Source organism: Sapajus apella, unplaced genomic scaffold (assembly GCF_009761245.1).
Source record: "Sapajus apella isolate SASKATOON/1434 unplaced genomic scaffold, GSC_monkey_1.0 scaffold47, whole genome shotgun sequence".
In the NCBI taxonomy this organism is placed as follows: Eukaryota; Metazoa; Chordata; class Mammalia; order Primates; family Cebidae; genus Sapajus; species Sapajus apella.
Genome location: NW_022436987.1, coordinates 11,938,308 through 11,965,571, shown reverse-complemented (window position 1 = coordinate 11,965,571; position 27,264 = coordinate 11,938,308). Strand labels below are relative to the sequence as shown.

Below are 27,264 nucleotides of genomic sequence, written 5' to 3'. Positions count from 1 at the left end.
CATAGGAGCCTTTCTGCCCAGTGTGGTGCAAGCAGGCAGGAATGAAACTCCACTCCCTTGTTTCCCAAAACCTCCCCTCATTATGAAGGCCCCAAATTCTATCACCCTTGGAGAATGATAGGGACTCTCCAGCCTTTTTTCTTCCCTGCTGTCTGATTTTCTCTCACATGCAGGGGTGACAGAAAAGCATAAGGAGGGCAAGAGAGTGGCTGACGGGGGATTTGCCAGGGAGCTCTGGTGGAGGAAGCAGACTGCATTTAATCCCTTTCTTTACCTGTTCCCAACACTCAGCTTGGGGACTTCGGCCCTAGAGGTCATCCTCTTACACACATATGCTCTGGGCTCAGTAATACACCTGTCTGTTTTAGGATGCTCATGCATTGGCATGGAGCTGAGAATCAAGCCCATTATTTGCTTCAGACCCGAGGATGTGCTTTATGTTGGAGGGGTGGAGAGAGAGTGAGAACTGTGAGCCCCCTTGGGTCAGGAGGCTTTGGACATCTGTTGTCATGGCTGTTGGAAAGTATTTGCTCAGGGAATTTTACATGACTGGTCCTTTACTCATGTAGCATGTATGCAGTGAGAACTGCTAAGTGCCAGGCCCTGTAGGGGCAGTATCGGGCAGGTCCTCGAGGCTCATGCAGTGCGAGAACTCTTCCAGTTGGTGGGTAGCTGGGTGCCTTGAGAGGAGATGGGGTGGGAAGCCTGCCTTTATTTTAGTCCATGGGGTGGGACCAAGGCTCTCTTTCCCCAATTATAACTTGAAAGTCAAGAGAATACTACATTTGATGTTTAAACAACCCCATCAAGAGATGGCCATAGTCCCTTAGCGACATCAGACCCCTCCACACCTCTTTTAGATCCTCTTCCCATTCGATTTTGGTTGTCACTTGTTAGAATGCACATGATCACATAGCCTAGGTCCTTCCTCATTGTATGTAGATATGTATTCTTTGGAGTTTATTATTTTTTTAAATTGACACATAAAAATTGTACTCTTATCATACTAAAAAAAATTAACAGCTTTATCATATAATTCACATGCAATAAAATTAACAACCCTTTTGGCTGGTCATGGTTGTGGCTCATGGCTATAATCCCAGCACTTTGGGAGGCCAAGGCAGGAGGATCACTTGGAGCCAGGAGTTCAAGACCATCCTGGGCAACATAATGAGACCCCTATCTCTACAAATACCAAAAAGAAAGAAAGAAAGAAAAAGAAAAAAGAAAAACTAGCCAGGCATGTTGGCATGCTTCGGTAGTCTTAGCTACTTGGGAGTCCAAGGCGGGAGGATCACTTGAGCCCAGGAGTTTGAGGTTACAATGAGCTGTCACCAACTAAGATGAAGCCCAAAGTTGTGATGTCTCAGAGCTGAACGCCATTGTTTCCTCTGTGTCCTCAGATCACCTTCTCCTGGGAGAGAACCTCCTGGGAAAACTTGGGGAAAGGGGCCCAGCCAGAGTCCTAAAGGAGTCCTTAGTCACAAGCAGTTAAAAACAAAGTGACCCTGTCTCTAAAAAAAATAAAAATAAATGCACTATTTTAAAGTATACATTTCAGTGGTTGTTAGTATGTTCACAGCATTGCTGTCACCATAATCAATTTTATAACACTTCATTATTCCCCAACAGAAACCCCGTATTCATTAGCAGTCACTCCCATCCCCACAATGTCCCCTCTGCCCTAGCTGAACATGAATCTTCTTTCAGTTTCTACTGATTTGACTAGTCTGGACATTTCTCATAAATTGAATCATATAACATGTGGCATCTTGTAACTGGCTTCTTTCCCTCATGTGTTTTCAAGGATTATCCTTGTTGTAGCATGTTTCAGTACTTCATTCCTTTTTATTGCCAACTAATATTCCATTCCATGCTATATTTTTAGCTAAACCTCAAATCTCAGGTTCAGCTCTGACTTTTAAAAAGTGTTTTTTATACCCTAGAGATGGTGTAAACTCTAATCCTTGCCTTTCCTTCTGCCATGGTTACATAAGACAGTGCCTTTTAAAAATTTGTGATAAAAAACAAAATAAAATAAAATAAAAATTTGTGGTAAAATACATAGAACATAAATTTTACCATCTTTATTATTATATTTTGTTGAGACAGGGTCTCTTTTGCCAGGCTGGAGTGCAGTAGTGCGATCTCAGCTCACTGCAACCTCTGACTCTGGAGTTCAAGTGATTCTCGTGCCTCAGCCTCCGAGTAGCTGGGATTAAAAGAGCTTGCCACCACGCTTGGCTAATTTTTGTATTCTTAGTAGAGCCCTTAGTAGAGCCAGGGTTTTGCATGTTGGCCAGGCTGGTCTCGAACTCCTGGCCTCAAGTGTTCCACCGCCTTGGCCTCCCAAAGTGTGGGAATACAGACAGGAGCCATTATACCTGGCTCATCTCAATTATTTTTAAGTATACAGTTCAGTGGTAAATATATTCACATTTTTGTGCACCCAATCTCCAGAATTTATTATCTTGTATAACTGAAACTCTATACACATTAAATAGTTCTCCATTCTTCCCTCTCCTCACCCATGGCAACCACTGTTGTACTTCCTGTCTCTATGAAATTGACTACTCTAAGTACATCATACAGGGTTTTAGTGGAATGGCACAGTGTTTACGGCAGTCTGTTTTTAAATTAGGTAGGCAAGCTGGACTGGTGAAAGCTACTGTGAAATTTCTCCCTGCATCTTGGGCATTTTCTATATCTATGTTTCCCTAGGAAACTGTGAAACAGACTTGGCTCTGGCACTAGTGAGGTTTCCAGAGGGGATGCTGCCCCCCAGGGCAGGGGGCTCTGTCTGAAATGGTAGGATAAGTCCTCAGAAGAAACTTCTTGTAAGGAGCTAAGAAGGCAAACCCACCACTTTGTCTTCCTCAGGAGAAATCGCAGATACAGAAAGATCTATGGAGAATTGAAGATGTCATTGCAGGCCTGAGTGCAAATAAAGAGAACTTCAGAATCCTTGTGGAGTCGGTCAAAAATCCAGGTGAGCTGTTCATCTTCCTGGGTGCAGGGGGATCTGGGTGGAGGGGTGGCAGGGAGAGGGTGGAAGGCTGGGAACCAGGTGGGTGGGATGGCTCTTGGGGAGGTCGGGTCTTTGAGGTGCTAAGTCACTCCACTCGTCCCACTCCCCCTTCCGAGGAAGGGGGTCTTGGTTCCATCCCGTGCTTTGTTTTCTTCTGTGCCCCTTAGAGAGAAAAACGGTGCCTTTGTTTCCACACCCGCCTGTGCCTTCACTCTCAACTTCTGAGAGCAAGCCTCCCCCACAGCCCAGTCCTCCCACCAGCCCTGTGCGGACCCCTCTGGAGGTTCGACTCTTCCCCCAGCTGCAAACCTACGTGCCGTACCGACCTCACCCACCCCAGCTGAGGAAAGTGACATCCCCCCTTCAGTCACCAACTAAGACGAAGCCCAAAGTTGTAAGTAGTGATGTCTCAAAGCTGAATGCCATTGTTTCCTCTGTCTCCTCAGATCACCTTCTCCTGGGAGAGAAGCTCCTGGGAAAACTTGGGGAAAGGGACCCAGCCAGTGTCCTAAAGGAGTCCTTAGTCAAAAGCAGTTAAAAAGTAGTATTTCCCTGCTGTTGTGCCTTAGACTCTCAGAACTGGAAGTCCCCTGAAAGATGATGTAACCCAACTCTCCCACTTTGCAGTTGGGAAAACTGAGGCCAACCAAGAAGTGACTGTGCTGAGGAGGGTAGAGTTTGTGGTCTTCACTGTGCAGAGAGGTGTGTGGCTGTGGGCAAGGCTGTCCCCATGTAAGCCTCTGTGCAAATCTGCGGGGGGCTCTCCTGCAGTTACACAGCCTGTGGGCAGTGAGCTCACTCCAGTGGAAAAGTGTCCTTCCCTTCACCTGCCACTGAGCACTGGGCTGGGTTGTGAGGATGCTTTGATCTTTAAAATAACCTCGAGGAGTATACACAGGCAGGGCAATATCCCCATTCCACAGAGATGAAAATTAAAGCCTAAATTGTTGACATTTGCTCAATATCGCCATGCTAACTAGTGAATCCAATCACATCTCCTGGCCCTTCTCTTTTATTCTGTGCCATCTACCATCTAACTGGGCCTTCAGTCCCAGATCTGGTCTGTGGCCTCTGTGCTGACTGGGCCAGAACCTTGATTTGCCTAGAATAGAAAGGGGCCAAGCTCTTGGCAGCGTCTGGGAATGCAGCAGACTTTAAGGAAACAGGAGATGTGGTCAGGTCTCAAGAGAGCTTACACCTCCAGGGCCAGGCCAGCCTTGGCTGGATAACACAAGGAGGCCGGTCCCAGTGCAGGGAAGCCATAGCAGAGTGGACCTCGGAATGGGGGCCTCCAGATTTTTACCAACAGAGGCTTGGAGGAGACTCACTTGGGCACTACGTGTGCCTGGACCTCTGATGAGGTCAGTGCACAGTGCTGGGTAAAACACATGAGTCCTGGTACCCTGGTCCTCACCATCTACCTGCTTCCAGCCATGGCCCAGGGCCCAGAGCTGGACTCAGAGTGTGACGCAGCCCCCAGCCAGAGAGTCACTGTGGGTTTCGACATCTTGAGATCTCCTTCCCAATCCCAGATACAAGAGGTGGACTGGAGCTCTGGCCCTAAAACAGAAGGTAGAAATTACCAAAACAAACAGCAGGAATGTCTGGGGCAGATGGTTGCCGACATAGAGCAGAATGCTGTCAGCTGGGACAGGGAGTAGGGGGAAAAGGCTCTGGTATAGGAGCTGGAACACCCGGAATCTGGGACTGATTTTCATTGTATCCTCAGGCAAGTCTGTCCCTTCTCTGAGCTTCCTCAGTTTCCTTTTTATAGATGGTCACAGAGGCTTCTCCTCAGCATGAGCATCTGTGGCTCTCAGGCAGAGCTTTTTCAGCTTGGGTGAGCCCTGGGGTCACCAGGGAGGTCCTCTCTCCTAGGAATATATGTGTATTTGCCAGTTTCACCATTCGTTTTGTTATTTGCTTGTTTTTAACACTTATAAGATAAGCGTGGTGGTGCATGCCTGTAGTCCCAGCTACTGGGGAGGCAGAGGCAGGAAGATTACTTGAGCCCAGGAGTTTGAAGTTACAGTGACCTGTGATCACACAACTGCACTCCAGCCTGGGCAATACAGCAAGACCCTGTCTCAAAACAAAACCAAACCCGTTTGTATTTGTGAAACAATAATATCCATTTTGAAAATGACATAAAACAGGATTATATAATTTAACGAATAATAATAAAGAGGACACCTGTTTTCTACCAACACCTAGACTAAGAAATAGAACACTACCAGCAGCCAGAAGCCGGTGACTTCATTCCCAGGCCAAGCTGCTCCCTGTCTGCCAGAAGGAACCATGATCTTGACTTTTTGGATAATAATTCCCTTGCCTTTTTTTTTTTTTTTTTTTTTTTTTTTTAAAGTTTTAGTACCTGTGTTGACATTCCTAAACACTGTGATTATGCTGGTATATGATTCTATACTCTTTTCGTATCTTGGATCTTTTCTTCAACATCATGTTTGTGAGATTTATACACATTGTTGCATGTGACTGTAGTTCATTTTTATTTGGCTTAATTTTTTGAGTTTAATGTCTTTTTAAAAATAGATAATATTCTCAAAGGATACAAAAGGAAAAGAGAATTAAAAGGTACATAATAACATGTCTCCTTCCCACCTTCTGTCTTCAGACATTCCATTCAATCAAAGGCAATCCATGTTTGTGTTTATATTTCTGGGGGGCTTTTTAGAAATGGGTGATTCAGATGTCTTATCAGGACTGGAAGCTGGATCCTCAGAGAACTGGTAACTTTCACACCTCAGTGAAGTGTGTTGCTTTAGAAGATTGTTGATAAACTTTTGCTTTGGAGTGCTCTTCCCTGAACTTTCCAAGTGTTTGGAGTGCCCTTTCCTGAACTCTGGGAAATTCTTAAAAACAAAACCAAATTAGACTAAGAAAAAGGGAATTTAGGAGGTGGAGGGTGTGAAGGTCATTAGCCCTGCGAGTGGGTGTTCATGGCAGCCAGGGCCAGTCTGTTGATATGTGGAGGAACGACAGCCCTCACAGAGCACTTCGGACAGGGAGTTTCAAGGAAAACACTTGTATTCATCACATTCTAGGGAATGAGCTGCTTGGTAAGCAGTGAGTCACTCATCCTAACCACCTGTTCTGCCTGAGTCAGGAAGGGGGAGATATTTTGTAACCATGCACATTTCTGATAGAAAGGCCAGGAGGATGTAGCCTCTGTCCTTGTTCGGGTCCCCACCCTGCTGAAGGATCCACAGCTGGTGCAGGGCCAGTAAGCCGGCTCGGGCTGACCACTGCTGAGTGGGTAGATGTTTATTTTCCAGGTAGGTGGTGCTGTCATAAGCATGGAAGTCTGGGCAGGGTTAGCGGCCTGCCTGTGATGTGCACTCCCGATGAGTGAAGGGAGCAGCTTGGCACAGCACCAAGGGCATAGACCCAGGAAGCCCGAGTCCTGGGTTTTGGGACACAGTTATACAGACATCACTTTGAGGAACAGAAACTGTGTACATCTGAGGGGAGAGAGGAGCAGAGGTGTGTCCCTTCTTCACTGCTCCTCCAGGGGAAATGTGAGTGTTCCTTGGCTGAGGGGGTCATGTTCTGTGGCTCTGATGTGACCTGTTCCTGCCCTTTAAACCCCCGACTGTGGCAGTACACTTAGCAGCCCTCCCTTCAGCTCCATCTCACTGGGCACTGATCTGATTCTGTTTCTCAGCAGGAAGATGAAGCACCTCCCAGGCCCCCACTCCCTGAGCTCTACAGCCCAGAGGACCAGCCCCCAGCTGTGCCACCTCTCCCCAGAGAGGCCACCATCATCCGGCACACGTCTGTGCGGGGCCTCAAGCGGCAGTCGGACGAGAGGAAGCGAGACCGGGAGCTGGGGCAGTGTGTGAATGGGGACTCCAGAGTGAGCAGGGGTCCCTGGGGCTGCCACTCTGCGTGTGGGGAGAGGGAAGAGGGTGTGACACCTGCACGTGTGACCACCTGGGATTCTGTCCACAGGTGGAGCTGCGGTCGTACGTCAGTGAGCCTGAGCTGGCGACCCTCAGCGGGGACATGGCCCAACCCTCCCTTGGACTTGTGGGCCCTGATAGCGGGTACCAGACGCTGCCAGGCAGAGGTAAGGCAGGGCCCTCCCTGAAGCTTCCCTGGGAATCCCAACACACTGCTTCCAGCACTCAGCTGGTACCTCATACCCGTCAGCCTGCAGCTCTAGGAGTGAGCAGCAGCTGGCAGGGGCTGTGGGCTGCCAAGAGGGAGGGCCTGGCCTGCCTTCATCTGGCCTACATCCTGATTCTCTTCCTCTGTTGTTACATCTGTCCCCAGGAACAATGATAATAGCAGTTACTAGAAAGCCTGGCATTGTTTAAGCACTTTATATTGACATGATATTCACAGCAATCCTATGAGGAAAGTACTGTTATCCCCATTTTAGAGACATAGAAACTAAGGCCCAGAAAAAGTAAATAATTCGCCAGTTAGCTGATCAGTGGTGGAACCAGAAGACAATCCCAGTGCTCTGGCTTCAGAGTCACTGCACCCTGCAGACTGGGGTGCTGGGTGGCTACCACCAGCTTGGCCATCTTGGGCCTTCCAGACTGCTTCCCTCTCTTGTGCCACTCTAAGACTCAATGAGCCCTTTCCTCAAACACTTTCTCACCAGTTGAATGTCCTTCTCACTGTCCTCCTCACCCCAAGTTGGGTTGTGCAGGGTGCCTAAGAGTGGATCAGGGAGTGAAAGGCATTCCTTCCCCTCCAGCCTTCCATCTGCCGGCCAGCCCAGTCTTCTGCATATAAGGAAAGCCTGGGGTGGTCCACAGATCTGTAGGGACACTGCCCCCCATCAGGGACAAAGGTCACCCCTGGGCTGGCACCCCCATCCTCTCTTGGGGACCTTGGTCTTCCAGGTCCTGGGGAGGAAGAAGAGAAATAAGGATGGGTCATTGGGTGGGTGCTCTTGGTCCCCTTGTAAGATTGGGGGATGATGAGGGAGAAACAGGGACCCGCCCATCCCAGCACAAACATGCTTGTCCTTCTCTTTCCTCACTAAGGGCTCTCAGGGTCCACGTCAAGACTCCAGCAGTCATCCACCATTGCTCCCTATGTCACACTCCGGAGGGGTCTCAATGCAGAAAGCAGCAAGGCAACCTTCCCTGTGAGTGGCCTCAAGCTGTCAAGGAGCTCCCTGCTCCTTCACATGTGGAGGGAGGGACTTCTGGGGGACAGTGACTTGCTATCCCATCAGCCCTCGGGATGTCCTCTGGGGTGGCTTCAGCCTGTCCTGAGCTCCCTGTCACCCGCTGCCCATCAAGGAGGGCATCCTGCCTTTCTCTCTGGCCTGTCAGGGTGGCAGGAGGGAGCTCAAGAAGCCTGCACCCTGAGTTCTGGCCTCACTGGACAGGCCTGAGCCTCAGTGTCTGCATCTGCAGAATGGGTGCTGCTCAGAAAGCTCCTGAGGGCTGAGGGCATCATGTTGCTTAGAGGAAGTAGTTCTCTGAGGCTGAGAGGAACCCAACTAGAGAAGTAAGTGTGTGTGTGTGTGTGTGTGTGTGTGACACAGAGAGAGAGAGAGAGTCAGAGAGACAGCGGGAATGCAGCTGGCAGGGTGGCTGTCCTCTGTGCCCAGCCCAGCCATTCTGTGTCTCTCCTGTGTGCCTCCTCTTCCTCAGAGACCCAAGAGTGCCTTGGAGCGCCTGTACTCAGGAGACCACCAGCGGGGCAAGATGAGTGCGGAGGAGCAACTAGAACGCATGAAGCGGCACCAGAAGGCCCTGGTCCGAGAGCGCAAGAGGACGCTGGGCCAAGCGGAGAGGACGGGCCTGCCCTCATCTCGCTACCTCAGCCGGCCGCTCCCAGGAGATCTTGGCTCAGTATGTTAGGAGTGGGCAGGGACAGGAAGCCCAGTGCCCCTCAGAGTCCCCCAAATACAAGCACATCACACCTTCCGGTGAGCGAGCTGTCCCTTGACCTAGATGCTTCTGAGAACACCCCACGGGGCTGTTTGTCCACGACCCAGGCTGGACAAACACCTGGTCAGAGGGTGACCTGAACCAGAGCTGGAGTGAGGATCAAACAGGCATACCAGTCAGTCCTCCCAGCCACGCTCTGCAGGCGTACAGAATCTCAGCCGAATTCAGGACGTGGGAATACAGGGTTCAGAGTGGAGAGGAAGAAGATGGTGACATGATTGATTAGAAGCAAAAGCAAACCGACCAGCCTCCCAAACCTGCCAGCGGATGCTCTGGGAGGGCGATGGAGCACTGGGCTGCACCCCTCTTCCCGAGGGCCACTGGTCTTCCTGGGCTTTGCAATGCAGAGGCATCAGGGTGTCCGGGAGAGCTGGGGCGGCCTGTGCTGCCCCCTAGTGGCGCTTCCTGACACTGCGCCCTGTTCACAGTCACTTGAGGTCCCTTTTGGAAACATTCCATTTGACTTTTCCCTGTTGTTTGAAATCCCATGTTTTCCTAAACCTCTAGCCTGATCTTTCCCTAATTCATTGCACAAGCTCTTTTGCTTTTAGTGTTACCGCTCATTGCCTCCCTAATCCTGCCTGATTGTGTTTACAGAAACTTCTGATTTGCATTGAACATGCTCTAACTGGCCTGTGCTACTTGTTGTCAGGCTTATAATAGCAGCTCTTATCTCCATAGCCTATTGAGCGTTCCCAGATGTGACTTGCCTTTCTGCTGCCCTCTTTATGCAGGCCTACTGACTCATAATTCATTTGTCCCAAAAGCCACCCCGCAAGCCTGAGCCAACCTGTTACCTGAGACCACAGTCATTGGCAGAGGTTTGGGCATTATGAATTTATAAAACTCCATGCCTTACACCTGGACAATAAACAGGGACTTCAGAGATTGCACGTTTGACTACATTCTACAAAGGCTGAGGTTGTTCCATTTTAATTCCTCTAGTCCAATCACACAAGTTCTTATGGAAAATCTTTTGTGTTTCTGGTATTTAATAACTTGAAGGGATAGCAAAATATACTGTGTATTCGGAGGGCCTATCTGCAGCTGCAGCTCTTAGCTCCGAACCAAAGGGGTAAGACCCAGGACATTCACATCTTTAAAAGCTGCAAACCTGGTAACTTTCACACTTTTAAAACAAATGTCATTTGGAGTAACACTGACCTTTTATAATTTGATGTCTCAAATGTGGAGATTATCTAAAAATCGTAACTTGAATACCTTGTAATCTTTCTCTTCAAAAAAGACTTGTGTCAGTCTCTGCATCAACGCCAATAAACATGTTGCTTAATAATAATGGATTGGCGTGGTTCTTCCCCAGGATACGTTGTAGAATCTAGTGAACGTTTCCTGTTTGTGGAAACAATCAGGCTGGGTTTAAATGAGGACTTATCTCTATTTGGAGCACTTGTGAGCGTGTAAGGAAATGAGTGTTTTCTTTGTGAATCATTAAATTGTTTTTTTCATCCTTGGAACTTCAATTGCCTAATCCTTTCAAGCAATAATTGGAAAACCATCACCTAAGAGTGATTATACTGATTTGGAGTCGTTATTGAGAGCTTGTGCATGAATGGGTGAAATGTGTAAATATGGCTCTGGGTTTGGGATTTTGGAGGGACTTGAGGAGGCATCAAAGACAATCAGGACCATTTGAGGCTTTGAGGTGGGTAGATGGGATACAGGAGATGGCCTGGGATAGATAAGCATCTGCTTTGGTTCTGCTCAGGGGAAGAGAGGCTTTGAGCCTGCTCTATTCTCAACAACCTGCTCAGCAGTCAAAGGCCTGTGAGGATGCACGTTCTGGGTCAACAGGAAGCCACCACAGAGCTGGACGGTCATGGTTGGATCTTATGGGTTAGATTTTCCCTCTTGGGAAGCTTGTTACAAAGTTATACTGTGGAACATCCTTGGAAACATTCCACTTGATTTAGCATTTCAATTTTATATGATTTAGTTTTTTTTCTAATTCAAAGAAAACATCTATCTCAAATATATGGGTCTTATACAGCAGCTTGTCTGCCTCACTGGCTCCAAGCTGCTCTTGCTTGTACTTCCCCATCCCTGCTTTGAGTGCGGTATCCCCCACCTACGAACGTTATCTTGTTGGAAATTCCCAACAGAAAGACCCTTGGTTATTCCACTTGCTTAGCAGGGCCTCGAAGGGCATGTTTTTCCATTAATTCTCAGCCTGGGATATATGTCTCCTGAACCAGCAAGTTTTCCAGGAGCTGTAGATAGCAGAAGGGACAAATCCCTTCTCTAGAGCTGTGTCCCAAGTTGTTTGGAGGTCACCCTCTCTGGGAGCCTTCTATTTCCCTGGGGACCACCGTGAGCCTAAAGTCATGAATCTTTGACCTGTTCCCCAAGGATATATGTTTGAAATTTCTGGGGGCTCAGATCAGAGAGCATTTAGCAGTCTGGAACAGCCCATATGAAGGGGACAGAGGCTTTGTTCTCTATTGCACATATAGCTTTTCCCTAAGGGGATCATAGGTCCATCTTCCAAAGGCTCTCATGGAAAAAGGTGACCAGCCATGCTCTTTCAGCAGTCAGGAAACAACTACATTTAACCCTTTTGTTCTGTTGCCAGTGGAAGCGTGAGCAGGACTTTGACCTGCAGTTGCTGGAACGGGTCGTGCAAGGGGAAAGAAAGGACAAGGAGGAGAATGGCTGGTTGAAAGTGCAGGCCATGCCTGTCACTGAGTTGGACCTGGAGCCTCAAGACTATGACTTGGACATCAGCAGAGAGGTGAGGGCAGGCGCCTCCTTCATGTCCCCCAGGAGGCATGGCTTTCAAGCTCCCAGCCTGATCCGCCCTCCCACTGGGGGGGTATCATCCTGAATAGGGACATGGCTCAGCTTCAGTGTGGCCTAGGAGAATGGGATGGATAGCAACTTGAGGCAATGAAAGGAGGCAGACGTTTCAGTGAAGGTTCAAATCTATCTCTGTAATTTAGGGCAAATTGTAATTTTAGCTTCTCTGAGCCTCAGTTTTCTCAACAGTGCAGTGGGTTGTGAAGAGGATTCAGTGACTCCACATGTTCTCAGGAGGTTTAGTAACCAAAGCTACATAGTAGGCACGTGAGCAGCAGTTGTTATTGTTAGGAAATGTTCCCTGCAACACCAGGGGTTGGCTTTGCAACTGGCTGCTGAGGCCAACTTGGGCAGCCTGACTAGGGGAAAATGGGGGGGCAGGTTTGAAAATCACAGGTGAAATTTCCAGCCATGATAGAAGCTCGGAGACTGTGCAGACTTCTGGTCCGAATTCTTCTGCCGCCCTCTTGTGGCTCATGAGCATCATGACAGGGCAGGCCCGGGAGAGCAGTATGGATCTCTACCTATCTAGAATGTCTCTACCCAAGGGAAGAGAAAGGGAACTCAGGGGATGACACACTCAGCGTCTTCAAGACATAGATGGCCTCCTGTGGCCTATGTCGATGCCATTCCTAAGCTCTGCAGGGCAGTGTCTATGGCTGCTTGGTTCACCTTTGTATCCTTAGCCCCTGGCATAGGGCCTGGCACACAGTGGGTGTGTGGTACATTTTTGCTGAATGAAGACTGTGTTGGATGAATCACACAGTGACTCATAAATGTACCAAAAACATTTGTACAGGGACTTGGCCTGCCCGGAAACTGCGTAAGAGAAAATGTTCTCACCACATGAAGGATGGATTAAGGCTAGACCTCAATAAAACTTTACCCCAGGTCTGTGTGATAGGAGACTGAGTACTGAGGAGGACCTGCATCTTCTGGAGCTTTCCTGCTGTCTTAAGAGGCAGGGCCAGGCCCATTCACAAGCTGATTTGCCAGTGGTATCTACCTGACTCAATATATGGTCTTTGGGAGTAAAGGACCAGCGTGTAGATAAGACAGATGCCTGTAGGGTTGCTGAGTTTGGGGGTCTGCTGGGGCTCTAGGAGTTAACAAGTTTGGTCCCCTGCCCCCAAAGCCTTGTTCTTTTGGCATCTGAAACAGCTAAAGCATTCTCAGATTCACAAAAAAAAAAGTCCCCACATGCTGCCTTGGCAGGGGAGGTGTGTTCTGTAGTGTCCTGATTGCCTGCCAGCACAGGGAAAAAGTTCTTCCTTATCTCTAACCTAAATCCCTCTGGCTACAATGTAATCTGCTTCTTTCCTCTAAAGCTGTCCTCACTGGAGTAACAGAGAAGAGCTTATTTCTTGCCATCTCCAGCAGAGTGAAAGGGCTGCGTGTAGGTTTAAATCCATGACCAGGTTTACCCTGGGTTTGGATTAAGCTTGTTTTTGGAGAGCTTCAACCCATCCCATTTTAGTGTGCTTTTGTAATTCAGGGAGGAAAAGGTTCCTGGAGCATGCAAAAGCTTCTTTTTGTGTGCTTAGTCCAAGCAAGGTTTCACCAAGACAAGTTTGCCACTAGGTCCATGGGAGATGCTGGTGAGATGGAATTTGGGGCCATTTTCCTCCAGCAAGTAGTAGATAGCTGCCTCCTGTCTAGATCAGGAGAGCTTTTGTAGGCACAGAAAGCATCACATCCTTTCATTCACTCACCTGTCAATCATTCATTTATCCATTATCCATCCATTCAGGGAGAATTAGTTGGAGGGCTATTAAGTACTGAGTCCCTCTGTTAGACAGAGGGAGACGATGGCGAATGGAATGTGAGGGGGCGGAGGGGATCAGAGAAGGCTTCTCAAAGTGAGGTTGAAAAGTTGAGAGTCAATGGAACAAAAGGAAGAGCTTCCTAGACTGAGGAACAGAGGCTGCACTGTGGGCGGGGAATTGGAGGGACCGGTTGATCAGTGGCTGGAGAGGTCATCAGGGGTCAGATCACTTAGGGCCTTGATGGTGGCATTAAGGATGATCATTTTTTATCCGAGACCTTGTAGGTTAGTTGTTTTGCTCTTCCCTTCCCTCAGCCTGTAGGAGGCTGTCTGGTGGAATGGAAAGAACACAAGCTTTGAAGTCGGATTCAGGTTCAAAGCTGGATTCCACAGCTGACAAATTTTGCTATCTTAGAGGGCAGGGCGGAGGAGGGTGGAAAACGAGTCTTAAACCCAGACATCTGAGCCTCTCCCTCTGCCACCTCCTCACCTCTCCCCAGCTGTCCAAACCAGAGAAGGTATCAATCCCTGAGCGTTACGTGGAGCTAGATCCTGAAGAGCCACCCAGCCTTGAGGAGCTACAAGCGCGGTACCGCAAAGCCGAGAAGATCCGCAATATCCTCGCCCGGTCAAGGTCAGCCCTCGCTTGCTCAAGTACTGGCAGGTCACCCTGACCCCGGGTGGTGTCTCAACCATGTGGGCCCTGGGCCAGGCTCTCTGGGGTACGTGTTTTGCCAGGCCTTCGACTCAGGTAAGCCCTGCTCATTGAAGGGGGCAGGCTGGTACATCACCAGCAGATCAGCAAGGAAGCCTGCCTAGGTCATGTGGAAAGGCCTGAAACACTCATAGAGGCTTCTTGTCCTGGGCTCTCACCCCCAATTCTGTGTCCCAAGTGACTCTAGCAAGTGTAGAGAGTGGAGCCAGGTGTGGCTGTGAAGTGGACACAGTTGGAGATCAGCTCCAGTGATGGTCCTCCCAGCATTTGGGCCTGTGCACCCTCATACAGACCAGTAGATCAGAGCCAATGACCCCAGCCTTGTCCCTAGGGCACCAGAGGCATTGCCCACTTCCCTGGATGCTAGCCTGGGGCACTTGGAAGCGACTTTCCTGTCCCCTCAGCCTCAATAGCTTCAGAAATTTAACTTTTTTGTAAGCCTGCGTTTCAGAGCTGGCTTAGCCATTTGTGTCTGAATTTAATAAGAGCTTCCAGCTGGAGCCGGTAACTTGAGGTCTGTGGCCTTCCCAAAAGAGGAACAAGGCTGTGATTGTTTGGGTGTTTGGGGAAAAGCACGTATCTTTGTCTAGGGAGAAAGAACCACAGTTTTTGTCTGATCCCCCTCAAAATGTTGCGAACCTCCAGGCCAGGGAGACCCTCCAATCCTGAGGCTGATGCCCAGGGCGGGAGGGCCCATGGTCCGCTTCTGACCCTCCTGCAGCATGTGCAACCTGCAGCCGACCTCAGGCCAGGACCGGAACAGTGTGGCCGACCTGGACTTGAAGCTGCAGGAGCAGGAACGCATCATCAACATCTCCTACGCCCTGGCCTCCGAGGCCTCCCAGCGCAGCAAGCAGGTGGCAGGTAAGGCCATGGCCCAGCCCCCAAGGCCCAGATCCTGCCCCACTGCACCTCAGGGCTTGGGCCCAGCTTGGCCTGTTCCAGAGCCAGTGGAAAATCAGGTGGCAGGGATGGTAGCTGAGGGTCATTGGTGTGTTCCCCTGATCAGAGGGCATCCTATCCCATACGCACAACAGGACTTGGAAAGGAAGGTGGGGCAGGTCACACAGTGAGGGAGACAAAGGGGGACCAAGCTCAGAAGTGTCAGGGGAAGAGGGTCCCAGGAGGAGCGGTGCTGCTACTCCACTTCTTCCGAGACTGTGGGCTAAGAATAGGTTTTTTCAAGACCCTGAGCCAAGGGGTTAAGGTTTCTGAACTCTTGAAGAAGGGGGCAGGAAAGTGGTTGATACTTGGATTTCTTGCCAGGGCAAGGCAGAAGGGGACCCCTCCAGCCCTCGCTTGGACCCCTGCCTTGGTCTCTAAACTAACGCCAGTGTTCCCCTAGTCAGAGTGTACTGTGCCAGAAAATACAGGACTTGGGAAGTGGGACTTTGCAGGCCAGTTGGAAAAACCATGGCATGAGAGCGTGCATGTACCTGTGTGTGTGTGTGTGTCTGTGTCTGTGTATGTGTGTCTGCATCTATGTGTGTGTATTTGTGTGTGTCTGTGTATGTGTGTCTCTATGTGTGTCTGCGTCTGTGTGTGTGTGTGTGTGTGTGTGTGTGTGTGTGTATAAAAAGGCTGTTCTTTCTCTCAGCCAGGAAGGAGACTGCAGGCTCCTCCTTCCATCCACAGCTCACCTGCCTGTGTGTGTGTGCCTTGTGCCTTCACAATTCACCTAGTACCATTTCTCCCCCGATGCAGAGGCCACTGTCTGTCTGGGTGGTGTTCCTAGTCAGGCGTGTTCCTTCTGGAGACGGGGAAGCCATAGAGCCTGAAGTGGTGTCATGGCTGCTACCAATTCTCCAACCCTGGCCAAAGGTCTAGAAGTGGCCAAGGGTGGGGCCAGCAGGACCATCCAATACCTGGCCCTGGGGAGTCTGGTCTGGGGATCAGAGTTTTGCTGTGGCTCCAGAAGGCCATGAGAGTGACTGACAACAAGGGGAGGGGCCATAGTCTTAGTCAAAGCCTGTTCTCTGTCCCCCACAGCCTGATCCTGCACAGAGTCCTTGACGTCCCTGCCATCCTCAGTCCCTTCAAGCACATGCTGAGTGGGCTGAGAGGGGCCCAGTGTGGTGTTTTGGGACTAGGGACACAGGAGATGGCTCATCCAGACCTCTCCTTCTAATGACAGTGGGGCTCATTCTCAGCAGCTTTTGAGCTCCTCCTCATGGGGAGGGTTTGAGCAGGGGTGGCTCCCCCACCATACCATGCCCTCTTCTTGCCTTGCTTGCTCTAACCCTGGGGGTCTCCCATCCTCGGCCTCCTTACTGCCAGCAAATGAGCGCCCCCAGCCCTAAGATGCTGTGGCCAGTTCCCAGGGCCTTTCTCATCCCTACTCAGGGATGATCTTTGCTGCGGCCTTTCCTCACTCTTGATCCCTCTCTCTGTCTCAGAAGCATATCCAGGAACTGCAGGCTGACCCATCTGGTTCCCCACCAGGCCCCATGGATCTGTTCCTCACGCTCAAGCCCAGGCCCTTTGTGGTGGGCAGCAGGTCCCATGCCACCCCAGCCTGCCACATGGGGCATCTGGTGCTGCCGCAGCTGATGAATCTAACGCACCGCTTAATTCCTGTGTGCCCCATCTAGCACAGCAGCTGGCCCTCCTCCTGCCTAAAAGCCCCCTGTCTTCCAGGACGGTGCCACCTTACCCCCCTTTAACCAACGGACTCCACTACACCTTTGTCTAACACCTTCCAAGTAAGAGCCCCTTGCCTGGCGTGCCTCTGCCTGCTCCCCGCCCCTCCCTAGCGCTCAGCCCTGACCTCCCTGCTGTGCTGAGGTGATTGCAGTGCCACCCTCTGACGCTTCCTTCCAACGGCAAAGCGGCTGCTGGGGGGACTTTCCTGACTGGTAGGCAGGTGGGAAAGTGATGCTTTTTGGGAACTCAGCCCTCAGTGGCTCTACTACAGTAGGGACTGAGCGATCCAACCCCCTGTCTCCCTAAAATCTCTAGAACCGAACTGTGATCCCGACTCCCTTGCTCTCCTCAGTAGGGCAACCTGATGCCCGAGGACCAGTGCAGACCACAATACTAGCCTCGGGGGGTGGAAAGGAAGGGTTGAATCTTGGCCTCTCAGGGCTTTGGCCAAATAAATTGTAGACCTGTAAGATAGGGAAAAGTCCAGCTCTACAGATGAGGAAACAGGCCTGGTGAGGGGCTGGGGCTCACTCCAGGTCACATAAAATTGGTGTCAGCACAGAGACTGGGACAGCCCTTTTGGTCACTGGGCATGTTAAGAGGGAGAGAAAGGGAAGCCCAGGGCAACGTGAAATTGGCCCTCAGCCAGGCAGAAAGCTCTGGCACCACCCCTACCATGTCCTCCCCATGTGGGCATCTAGTGATTAGAGGCAGGGCGGGATGAGGAGGGAGCCCTGGATGAGGAGGCTGGCATCTGGTCCAGTCTCAAGTGAGTTCTTGGCCTGGGCCTGTTGCCTCTGAGCCCATCAGTTCACCTGGACAGGGAAAGATCAGACTGGAGGTCTGGGCAGCCCTTTCCCTGACAGTCATTTTGCAGGGCTTGTCCCTCTCCTTCCTTTATATACTTGTGGTTAACATTGTTGAGTGCCTGCTGTGTGCCAGGCATTGTGCCAAGCATCTCTTGCGATCCACACAACAACCCTATAAAGATATTTCCCCCCACCCCGTTTTACAGATGAGAAAACAAAAGCTCAGAGACCTTGAGGGATTTGCGCAAGGAACCACAGCTTGTAAGTGCCGGGGTTTAAAGCCCTTTGATATGAGTTCAGAGCCTTTGTTCCCCATCACCACTCATGAATTCATCTGGGCCACCCCCAGCGACTCTAGTTGTTTGGAGAAAGAAGTGAAAGGAGGGAGAGAGTATTTGTGCTGCAGGGGGTGAGGCATGATGTTTTGGCATGTCAGCAGAGTCAGCAGGTCCCCACCAGCCTGAGCATGGAGGGAAGAGGCCAGGCTCTCAAGATGTGTGCGGTAGAGGCCCCATGATGGAGGAGCCATAGGGAAGTGCTCTAGCTAGGTCCATTGTGAAGGCCATGGTTGAGGGTATGGCTTTCTCCTAGAGATCTGAGCACAGTAACAGTGCTCAGGCACCAAGAGGCAGGAGAGAGGCTCTGTTCTGATCAGCCCTTTATTCTCTTTTTGCAGTGCTGCATTTCCTCTTACCCTGTATGACCACCATGCTTTTAGATTAGAAAAACAAGGCCCCCAGAGGCCAAGAGCACTACCCACATTCAGTGAATGAAGAGTGGGGCCAGACTGTACCCTTATCACAGTCTTTGCCCTATCAGGGTAGGGACCCAATTTAGGGGGCAGCATGTGTCTAGCAGTGGAGTTAGGGGTGCAGGGAGGGCAGGGAGAGAGCCCCATGTGTCCTAGGAGCTGAGGGTCCCCCAGCAGCGGCCGCATTTGCTGGAGCCCCCTGCTCTGTTGCTCTGTCTGCCTGCCTAACTGCCATTCCTTGTCATGTGTGTGCAGACATGCCCTCCCTGGATGTCAGCAGGGCTCCTGCCAGCCTCTCACTGTCTCCTATGCTTTTTTGCAGCCCAGGCAGTGACTGACCCGTGACCCAGTATACAGAGAAGCCTAGAGCCCGGGGCCCAGTGGAACCAGCTTCCTCCAAGGAGATCAACCTTTCTGCCCCCAAGGAAACTGCCTCCGGCTGGGCAGGGAATCTGGCTGGAGGAAGGAGCAGCTTACTGACTGCGGGTGTCCACCACAGGCGAGGCCCTAACACGCATTCACTAGTTTAGCTCAGACTCCTCTCTACATATGAATGGCAAAGGCACTTTTGATACACACTGTAAAATATACTGTATTTTAAAATTGGAATCTCTTTTCTAATGTTCACCTCAAGGGCTGAGTGGCAGGGAGGGTGAGGATGCAGGACTTTGCAGCTGCACCTACAGATTCAGGTACTTTTGGGTGACAGGTGTGGGTGGGGGAAAGGGCGGGGCAAGCAGAGGACAGTTCAACTTCCAATGACCTCAAGAGAAAGTGGGATTTGAAGAGGCATTCCCAGTGGATTCCAGCGTTAGGCTGGTTGGCATGCTGTCTAGGAGAAGAAGGGCCCTTGGCTGCAGAGATCAGCTGTCCCTGACCTGATGACCAGCTCTATGTGAAACTCCACCAGAATGGCACGTGGAGCCCAAGTCTGCATCTTGGCCCTTGGGTTTGGCTTAGGGGCAACAGTGTGTTCAAAAGCACTGGGGCCCACAACCTGCCCACAGGCTTCCCTCAGCAAAGGGCTCTTATCAGAAAGAAAAAAGCAGTTTGCTTTCATTGTTTTTTGATACGGAGTTTTACTGTTGTTGCCCAGGCTGGAATACAATGGTGCTATCTCAGCTCACCGCAACCTCTGCCTCCTGGGTTCAAGGGATTCTCCTGCCTCAGCCTTCCGAATAACTGGGATTATAGGCATGTGCCACCACGCCCAGCTAATTTTGTATTTTTAGTAGAGACAGAGTTTTTCCATGTTGGTCAGGCTGGTCTTGAACTCCTGACCTCAGGTGATCTACCTGCCTCAGCCTCCCAAAGTGCTGGAATTACAGGTATGAGCCACCGCACCCAGCCTGCTTTCATTTTTAACAGTACACAATGAAGTACAGAAAAGTTGAGAGGAAGCAACTTTCATTGTATCATAGCAATAAACTCCACACTGGGTGACATCTACCTAGAAATCCCTTCCCTCCAACCAGGCCATGTTGGGAACTTTCTCTGCCTGCCCTTGGAAAACCCCGGTTGGCTTCCCTAGGACTCAGGTCTGGTGGCAGGAGGGCAGCAGTGTGCCCCCACCATCCCTGATGGCCTGCTGCTGGCAGGGCCATAATGGCAGGACTTGACTTCCAGCCCCACATGAGAAGGGGAGGCTACCAAGCCAGGTGCAGTGTTTGTGGCCCTTTATTTAAGTTGTGTTCTTATATTATTCTGCAAATAGAAAATGATGTTTAAATGGAAAAACAACAACAACAAAAACTTCCATTGGGTGGAGCCACACTTTAAATGAAAATTTCTCTTTGACTATGCTCAGAAAAAAAAAATAGAATTTTGAATATATTTAGCAGTTGCCGTCTATTTTTAACTAACTCCATATGCTGCCAGTATCGACTTCATGACATTTGCCAAATAAAATTTTATTTTTGCCTTTATAAGATTTTCTTGGAAAAAAATGAATATTTTGCAAGAAAAAGTTAATTTAAAAATGTAATGGTTTGCAAAAAGATGTGATGTACAGATTAAAATATTAACCTGATATGTTTCCTGCTTCTTGCAGACTATAGTCTCTCGTGAGTGGTCTGTGTACGTTTTTTTCCATTTCTTTGGAAAATCCCCACGTCAGCTCTCGGCCCTGCTTGTACTCACCTATGAAAAGTTTCTTCTGATGACAGCTCCTTGACATTTGATTGACTGTGGAGGCCTGGGGTGAGGAGGCCTGTGCTTCTGGCCCCCTGGCTAGGCTTCCACAGCTGGTCAGGGCAACCCTGTACCCCATCCCAGTCAACGAGCCCCCCCACCCCATCCCAGTCAAGGACCCCCTACCCCCACCCTATCCCAGTCAGGGAGCCGGTGGGCTGTGGACTCCCTCATGGGGCTGGTTCGGCAGACAGACTGCAGTCCAATTCAAGACGCTGTGGGCCCCCTTCCAACCCACATGCTGCCGGCTCGCTCCAGGGAGACAGCTTAGTGATGGACCATTGCAAACTGGATTTGTGTTTAATTCATTTTGACTTGTGATGTATGCTCAAAACAGAAGGCAAGAAGCCAGTTCCATTGAGGGGTGTGTATATTTCCAAGCTTCTTGTTATAGCAGTTTTTCTCTACTGCCAAGAAGAGCATCCGAGGTTGGTGGTGACTTTCCAACTATTTAAACTGGGGAAAATAGATTCCAAGGCATTCCGAACAGGGGATACTGCTGCTTTTTTGGCTACTGATCTCTTTGAATTTTAAAATAAAATGTACTTTTTGGTTTTAAGCATTGCTTGGAGATGTCACAATAACAAATGAAGGGGGGTGGGGGTGGTGAGAATGATTTCATAACTGAGTGCAAAGCCCCCCAAAAGCAAAAAAGAAGCCATAAAGGAGATAGTACCCACCCCACAGGGTGGCCATCTGTAGACGTTTTCTCAGTGAAAACCTGCCAGTTTTTTTTTTTTTTTTTTTTTTTTAACTGTTGGTCTTTCTGTCTCACACATATAATCCTGTGTAAGTGGGAATGCAGCAACCCCCTACCTTACTGCTCTTTTCAGAGTGTGCTATCAGGGAGGAGGGGTAGCCTGTTCTATAAGAATTGAGGCCCAGATTTCAATCTACAGAGTGCGTGAGTGTGTGACAGGCCCTCAACTCAGAGTCGGCGGAGAGCATGCGTGGTCAAAAAAGGCACGCTACAGCTCCATCCTGCATAACAGGTGATGTGGCCCAGCCTTGAGGGCACTCTTGTTACCTGAGGTAAGATGGGGCCAGGCCATCTGTGACAGTGCTGGCTGGCCAGTGACACTACAGGGTGGGGAGGACTCTGGGGAATGCCATGTGGCCTCGTGATTCCAATTTCCCTTCCTTCCAGGAGACCCCAGGGCCTGAGCAGCCTTTTAAAGAACGAGATTGCAGTTGATGAAGGGGGCGTGAACACACTTCTGCATCCATTTGCTGGCGTCCACTCCTCAATTCCGACTTTTAACCACGTCCAGGTTGAGCCCCGGATGTCTAGTTTTAGCGAGAACCAACAATAACATTTTAGGATCTAGTATGAAATGGATGAGGAATAACATCTTCTCCTAATGCCTACCTGAAGCTCCTGAACAACCAAGATTCTCAACACATCCAGAACGTCGTTCAGACAATGACAATCGTATGTAGGGTTTGTGAGTCCACATGGAGTAGATGTGCCCAGACTGGTGGAGATGATGAAAACAAGTGTTTCATTTTCTCCGTCATTCACTTTCCTCCCAGCCTTGGTGTCTGCTCTGGGAGTGTAAACTTCAGCTAGCCCCTTTCTGCCTTTCTAACCCTTTGGCTGCCTTTAGGTCAGCTGGGTTCTCTAGAATTTTCTTTTTTATTTTAGGTTGCAGGTCATGGCCAGGCAATCATCTATCTGCCCACATTTCATAGCAGGGACCTGAAGGGGAGCGGGTAGGGTGGAGCAGCCCCTGGCTCAGGCTTGGCCAGACAAAAGCCCATTTTGGGCTTTGGGTATTTCCCACAAGCACAGCATAGGACTCCCTGGCAAGTCCTTTTGTGTTCTCACCAAGGGTGGGAAAGAAGAAGCAAATTATTTGTGTAATCCCCAAATCACATTTCTGAGACATGGCAGACAAATGCTGGGAGCCCTCTGCTTCCGACTCTGCATCAGACGCTGGGGTGTGCAAGGGACTTTGCCCATGTGGGTTGTGCACTGTTATGAAAAGAACAAAGAGATCTGGCTGGGGAAGACATGAAAAATGGCAGCGCCCCTCCCGGACTGGTAAACACGCCATGGCTTTGCCACCTCCACTCAAAAGGCTACCACTTTCATTGCTCTCCTAGCAAAGAAACCTTTCTTCAGAGTGAGTGGCGGGGTACAAAGGCAGAGTACAAAATGTGCGCACATCACAGTCCCTGCAATTCTGTTTGAACAAGTGTATTGATTGGGTCTGACCTTGTTACATTTTTTCCCTATTATTTGAAAAGGTGCATCTAAGTGTAGTGAATTGAACCGGCAGAGCTGAACTTTCCATGAAAACTTCTCAAGGTATTTCTTTAGTTCAAAGCTTTTGAATTTTAAAGGGCATTTTTAATATGAGTCTGTTGAGTATTCTCTGCCACAGCCCAATAAGGGATGTTAAATGCAGATGAGGTTGGAGCAGGGTGAGGAAGGGAGCGGACCATGCAGGGGAGGCTGCTGACCAGCCCAGGAAGGTCTGGGTTTTGGGGAGAAGGCTTAGCCCCATGCTTTGGAGCAGCTAAAAGGGACCTCTCTTAGCACTAGGGCAACTACTTAGGGACAGGGAAGAGGCTTCGCCCCTGAACTTGAAGACTTGCACTGGGAGAGCCGGGAAGTACTTGCTGAGGGCTCCTCCAACGGAAGAGGGTTTTGTCCTCAGGCATAAGGGCCTCCTTGCTGCTCAATGTCTCACACTCTGCCCTAGAACTGGAAAGGAACACGGGAGTCAGAGTCTCTTGGCCGAGCTCACAGAGTGAGACAGGAAGCTGCTGTAAGTGTCTGCAGTCACCTACATCCTCCAGCCCCCAGTGGACTTCACTGATCAGTTGCATATACTTTCCCACTGAGCCCTGAGCTACATCTCAATTCTTAACTGATTTCATATCTTTGGATTTGGATGTGTTGCTGGTTGTGTGGGCCATGGCAGCAGTCCCTTTCACCTTCCTGGCCCAGGACTCTGGAACTGTCTACCAAGTCTCGCTCTCCCCACATGGAAGGAGGCTTTTTGTGGTGCACTGAGGGTGCACAGCCCTTTTTGACCGAGCTTCTGGCTCATGCTGGTCTGAGTCTCTGTTTGCTGAGATCAGCTCAGCCGTAGAGACCCTAACCCAGGCAGCACTGAAGGAATTAAGAAACAGACACAGATAGAAAGTAAAAGGTAGGTGATCAGATTAGGGCATCAGAGGCCTCCCAGCATTTCCAGCTGAGAGCCCGGAGCAGACTCTGACCCACGTATTTATTCTTTACTTTCAGTGACAAGTTTTACAAGTGGATGTTCTGTGTTCTTTCATTGCTTAAAGGTAAACTAACCAGGCAGCTAGTGTATATTTACTATAGGTTAAAGATAAACTAGAAACATACTTTACAAGGGAACAATTGAGGCAAAGTTATATGTCCTGTGTTCAAAGAACTAATTCATCTGGTGTGATACATGTTCATATTGGTTACTGTTTTATAATGCTTTGAGCAGTTTTTTGCTTTGGGATGCAGTTTTCTGCTTTGGGGACTGACTAGGTTTTCCTTGCTGCCACTCTCAGCAAACAATATGATATATCACACAGGTCAGAATTTGCTCTCAATATCTGTTGCCCCATGAGGCCCTTGGGCCTGGAAAGCACCTCCTTCCAAGACCCAGAATTTGGGTTCAGAGGCAGCGTCATCCCTGGGAGGAGCTGGAAAGTCAAGTCCTGCACCGAGAGAAGCCAGGGTTTGGACATCCCAGTGAAATCCTTTCTCCAGTCTAGAAGACAGAGGCTCAGAGGAGCACAGTAGGGTCAGAATCACAGTAAAAAGCAATTCTCTGGGTCCCTGTCTGCCCACAACTGTGGGAACATCAGACCCCCAGAGTCTTCTTGTTCTGGGTGCCTCCAGAGGTGTTCCATGTATGCTCCGAAATCCATTTTCTTCGCTGTCACTTTTAGGACTTTCTGCTGTTACCTGTGTTTCTTGGGGCCACACTAGCTGTTAGGCAAAATGAGGTCTCAATGACAGTAGGAACTCATATTTCATGGCCTCTGCCTCCTTCTGTTCACCACAGGTGTCTTCTGCTATTGTCTCACCTGGTCATTCCTGGGACCCCCAGACTTTCCTTACATGCACTCACAACTGTCCTCTCAAGGTTAGGTTCTTCCACTTGCAGCTACTTGATGCCCACTGGCCATAAAGCCACTCATGAAGCCTGGAACAGGCTGGCTCCGCCACTGTGGCTTTGCTGATATCAGCTGGTCTTGCTTACTACTTGGGCCAAAGTGTGGCCTGGGCATCCACAGGTCTCAATAATGGCCACTCGTGCTTATAATTTAGGGCCTCAAGTATTAACTAATTTAGAGGAAAACTTGCTCACCAAAAGGTGATAATCTCCTTGCAAACTGGAAATTGCTTAGAGCACAAGCCTCACAAGATGCAATGGTTTCCATGACCCTTACCAACAAAACTTCTGCAATGCGGTATCTGCTCCCGTACACCTTGTCTTAGTAGCCAGCCTGTGGGTTTCTCCAGGGCAGCCTTTTGCTCAGTGCCCAGCTTACCACAGATGCTGACTGTTTAGGGAAGGTGAGGTTGGAGTATGCTGGGGGAGCTGCGGTGTCTACCTCTGCCTCCCACTTCTCACTATTCCAGGAGAGCTGGCCCTGGGGCAGCAGTGCAGAAGCCCAGGGAAACTTCTGATATATGGAACAGATGTGAGCATATAATGGATGCACTGAGCTTGGCACCGGGTTGGGGGGGTACAGTGGAGAGGCATGGGAGTACACAGTCATGGTTAATTACACACCAGCATCTCTTCTACCTCCCAGGAACTTACCCACCACTGATGAATCTAGTCAATACCTGAAGCTCCACTAACCTCAGGTTGGAATAATTTTTCAGGTGCTTATTACGGATAATAATGCTGGCTACATTTAGTGCTGTTTATGTATCAGGCATATTTTTACCTACCTGTGTTACTTTCTGTGGCAGATACAGTAACTACAGACAGATAACCATGTGTTCCTCCCATCATGCTGCTGCTTTATACTCAGGCAAGGCCATATGTCCAGCTCTGGACAGGGGACCACAAGTTGAAGTGAAATGGGTCATTTCTGGGCGGAAGCTTTTAAGAACGAGTGCACTGTCTCTAGCTTTCTCTTGCCCTGCAGTGGCCACCTAGAAGCCACATAGTTCGGAGAGTGGAACCACAGGACACAAACTGACTTGCCCTAACTCTCCACTTTGGAAGGGAACTGCCTGGGAGAGGCCCCAAGATCCACAGCTAACTTTGCATGGGTGAGAAATAAACTTTGATATGTTCATCTCATGGGACTTTAGGGTATATTTTCTACCATAGCATAGTCTAGACTTCCCAGATTCTAGGTATTATTATTCCCATATTATAGATGAGAAAACTGAGGCAGGATGGTCCATGACTAGAAAGTAATAGAGTTGAAACTTGAGCCTGTATCTCTCTGACTCCAGGGAGTTTTAACCACTACATTGACTGCTATTACCTTGGAGGAAAAAAAAAAGACAGTGAGAGAGAAGAGTTTCCTGGGGATTTATGGGAATATTTTGATGGGGAAAGGGATGATGGTCCTATAGAGCTGGATTCTGGGTCCTTTGAAAAAGAATCATCTCTGGTGAAATCAGTGAGGACACAGACAGCCTGAAGAGAAACTTAGGTTTGGAAAAGTGCCTGCATAGGTGCCTACTGTGTGATGAATGGAAACTCCTCTGTGACTGCGATCTGGCTATGATCTGACAGTGATCATGGCCGGGGGCACCTTGGAGAGGTGTTACTTTGGCACACTTCACCCAGCCATGGGTCTTTGGGCTTCAGGACTCAGAAACCAGATTTGTCAGCACTAAGAGTGGGATTGTCTCTCAGGGCTACAGTCGCACTGACCAGGCTTGGGAGACAGATGGAGAAAACTGGGTAAGAACCCAATTTTTTTTTGTTCGCTGTATTATCCCTTCTACCCAGAACAATGTCGGCCACAAAGAGGGTGCTAAGAAATAATTTGCTCAACAAATGAATAAATGAATGAAGTGGAGGTCTGTTGGCCAGAGAGCCCTCTCTCTTTTTGGGATCACTTTGCCTGTCTCTGCCCGGCTCTGTTATGTGTTTTATATGGTAGCTCCCAGAGAGCCTCTCTCACTCTCATTTTTAAGTTCATTGAGTAGTAGATAAGAGCAGGTACTGTGGAATTCCAATCTACTCTTATTAACTCTGTGACTAACTTAAATGCAGGTGAACAATAACCAATATGTGTATTTTTTTCTGATGCTTCCCATGGGGCTGAGAACTGTTCTTAGCATTTTCTGTGGACTAACTCATTTAATTCTCACAACAGCTCTGCTGAGGTAGGCAAGCCACTGGACTTCTGTAAGCTTCCATTTCCTCTTCTGAAGCATGGACACAATAGGGCCTACCCTCCACGGTTCATTTTGAGGACTAAAGGAGGTAGTCTTCACATAGTCCCTGGCTTGGGAGCACTCAAGAAACGTTCACCGTGCTGGTTTTTTCCCTTAGGGACAGCAGGGCTCGACGTGGTTCTTCCACATTTAAACCCTGTCTCCTTTCCTGACTGGGCAGCATAAACAGTTTTGGGGGCATCTACTATCCCCCCACCCCTG

General features: G+C 49.5%; 1 protein-coding gene across 12 annotated transcripts in view; it reads left to right on the top strand.

The window, feature by feature from the left end:
- PLEKHA7 (pleckstrin homology domain containing A7) overlaps nt 1-20,512 on the top strand; it is a 241,234-nt gene extending 220,722 nt beyond the window's left edge. For 6 of the 12 annotated variants that reach the window (XM_032241058.1, XM_032241053.1, XM_032241059.1 and 3 more), the window contains 11 exons: nt 2,881-2,989; nt 3,196-3,422; nt 6,711-6,902; nt 6,998-7,115; nt 8,047-8,150; nt 8,665-8,865; nt 11,555-11,713; nt 14,044-14,177; nt 14,980-15,122; nt 16,850-16,960; nt 18,784-20,512. In XM_032241058.1, coding sequence (XP_032096949.1) covers nt 2,881-2,989; nt 3,196-3,422; nt 6,711-6,902; nt 6,998-7,115; nt 8,047-8,150; nt 8,665-8,865; nt 11,555-11,713; nt 14,044-14,177; nt 14,980-15,122; nt 16,850-16,950 — 1,488 coding nt within the window. In that variant the 3' untranslated portion in view covers nt 16,951-16,960; nt 18,784-20,512. Of the gene's footprint in view, nt 1-2,880; nt 2,990-3,195; nt 3,423-6,710; nt 6,903-6,997; nt 7,116-8,046; nt 8,151-8,664; nt 10,440-11,554; nt 11,714-14,043; nt 14,178-14,979; nt 15,123-16,849; nt 16,961-17,916; nt 17,972-18,783 lie in introns of those variants that run through there. The other 6 variants (XM_032241065.1, XM_032241064.1, XM_032241055.1 and 3 more) reach the window with 5 other exon arrangements.
- Nucleotides 20,513-27,264: the final 6,752 nt, after the last annotated feature.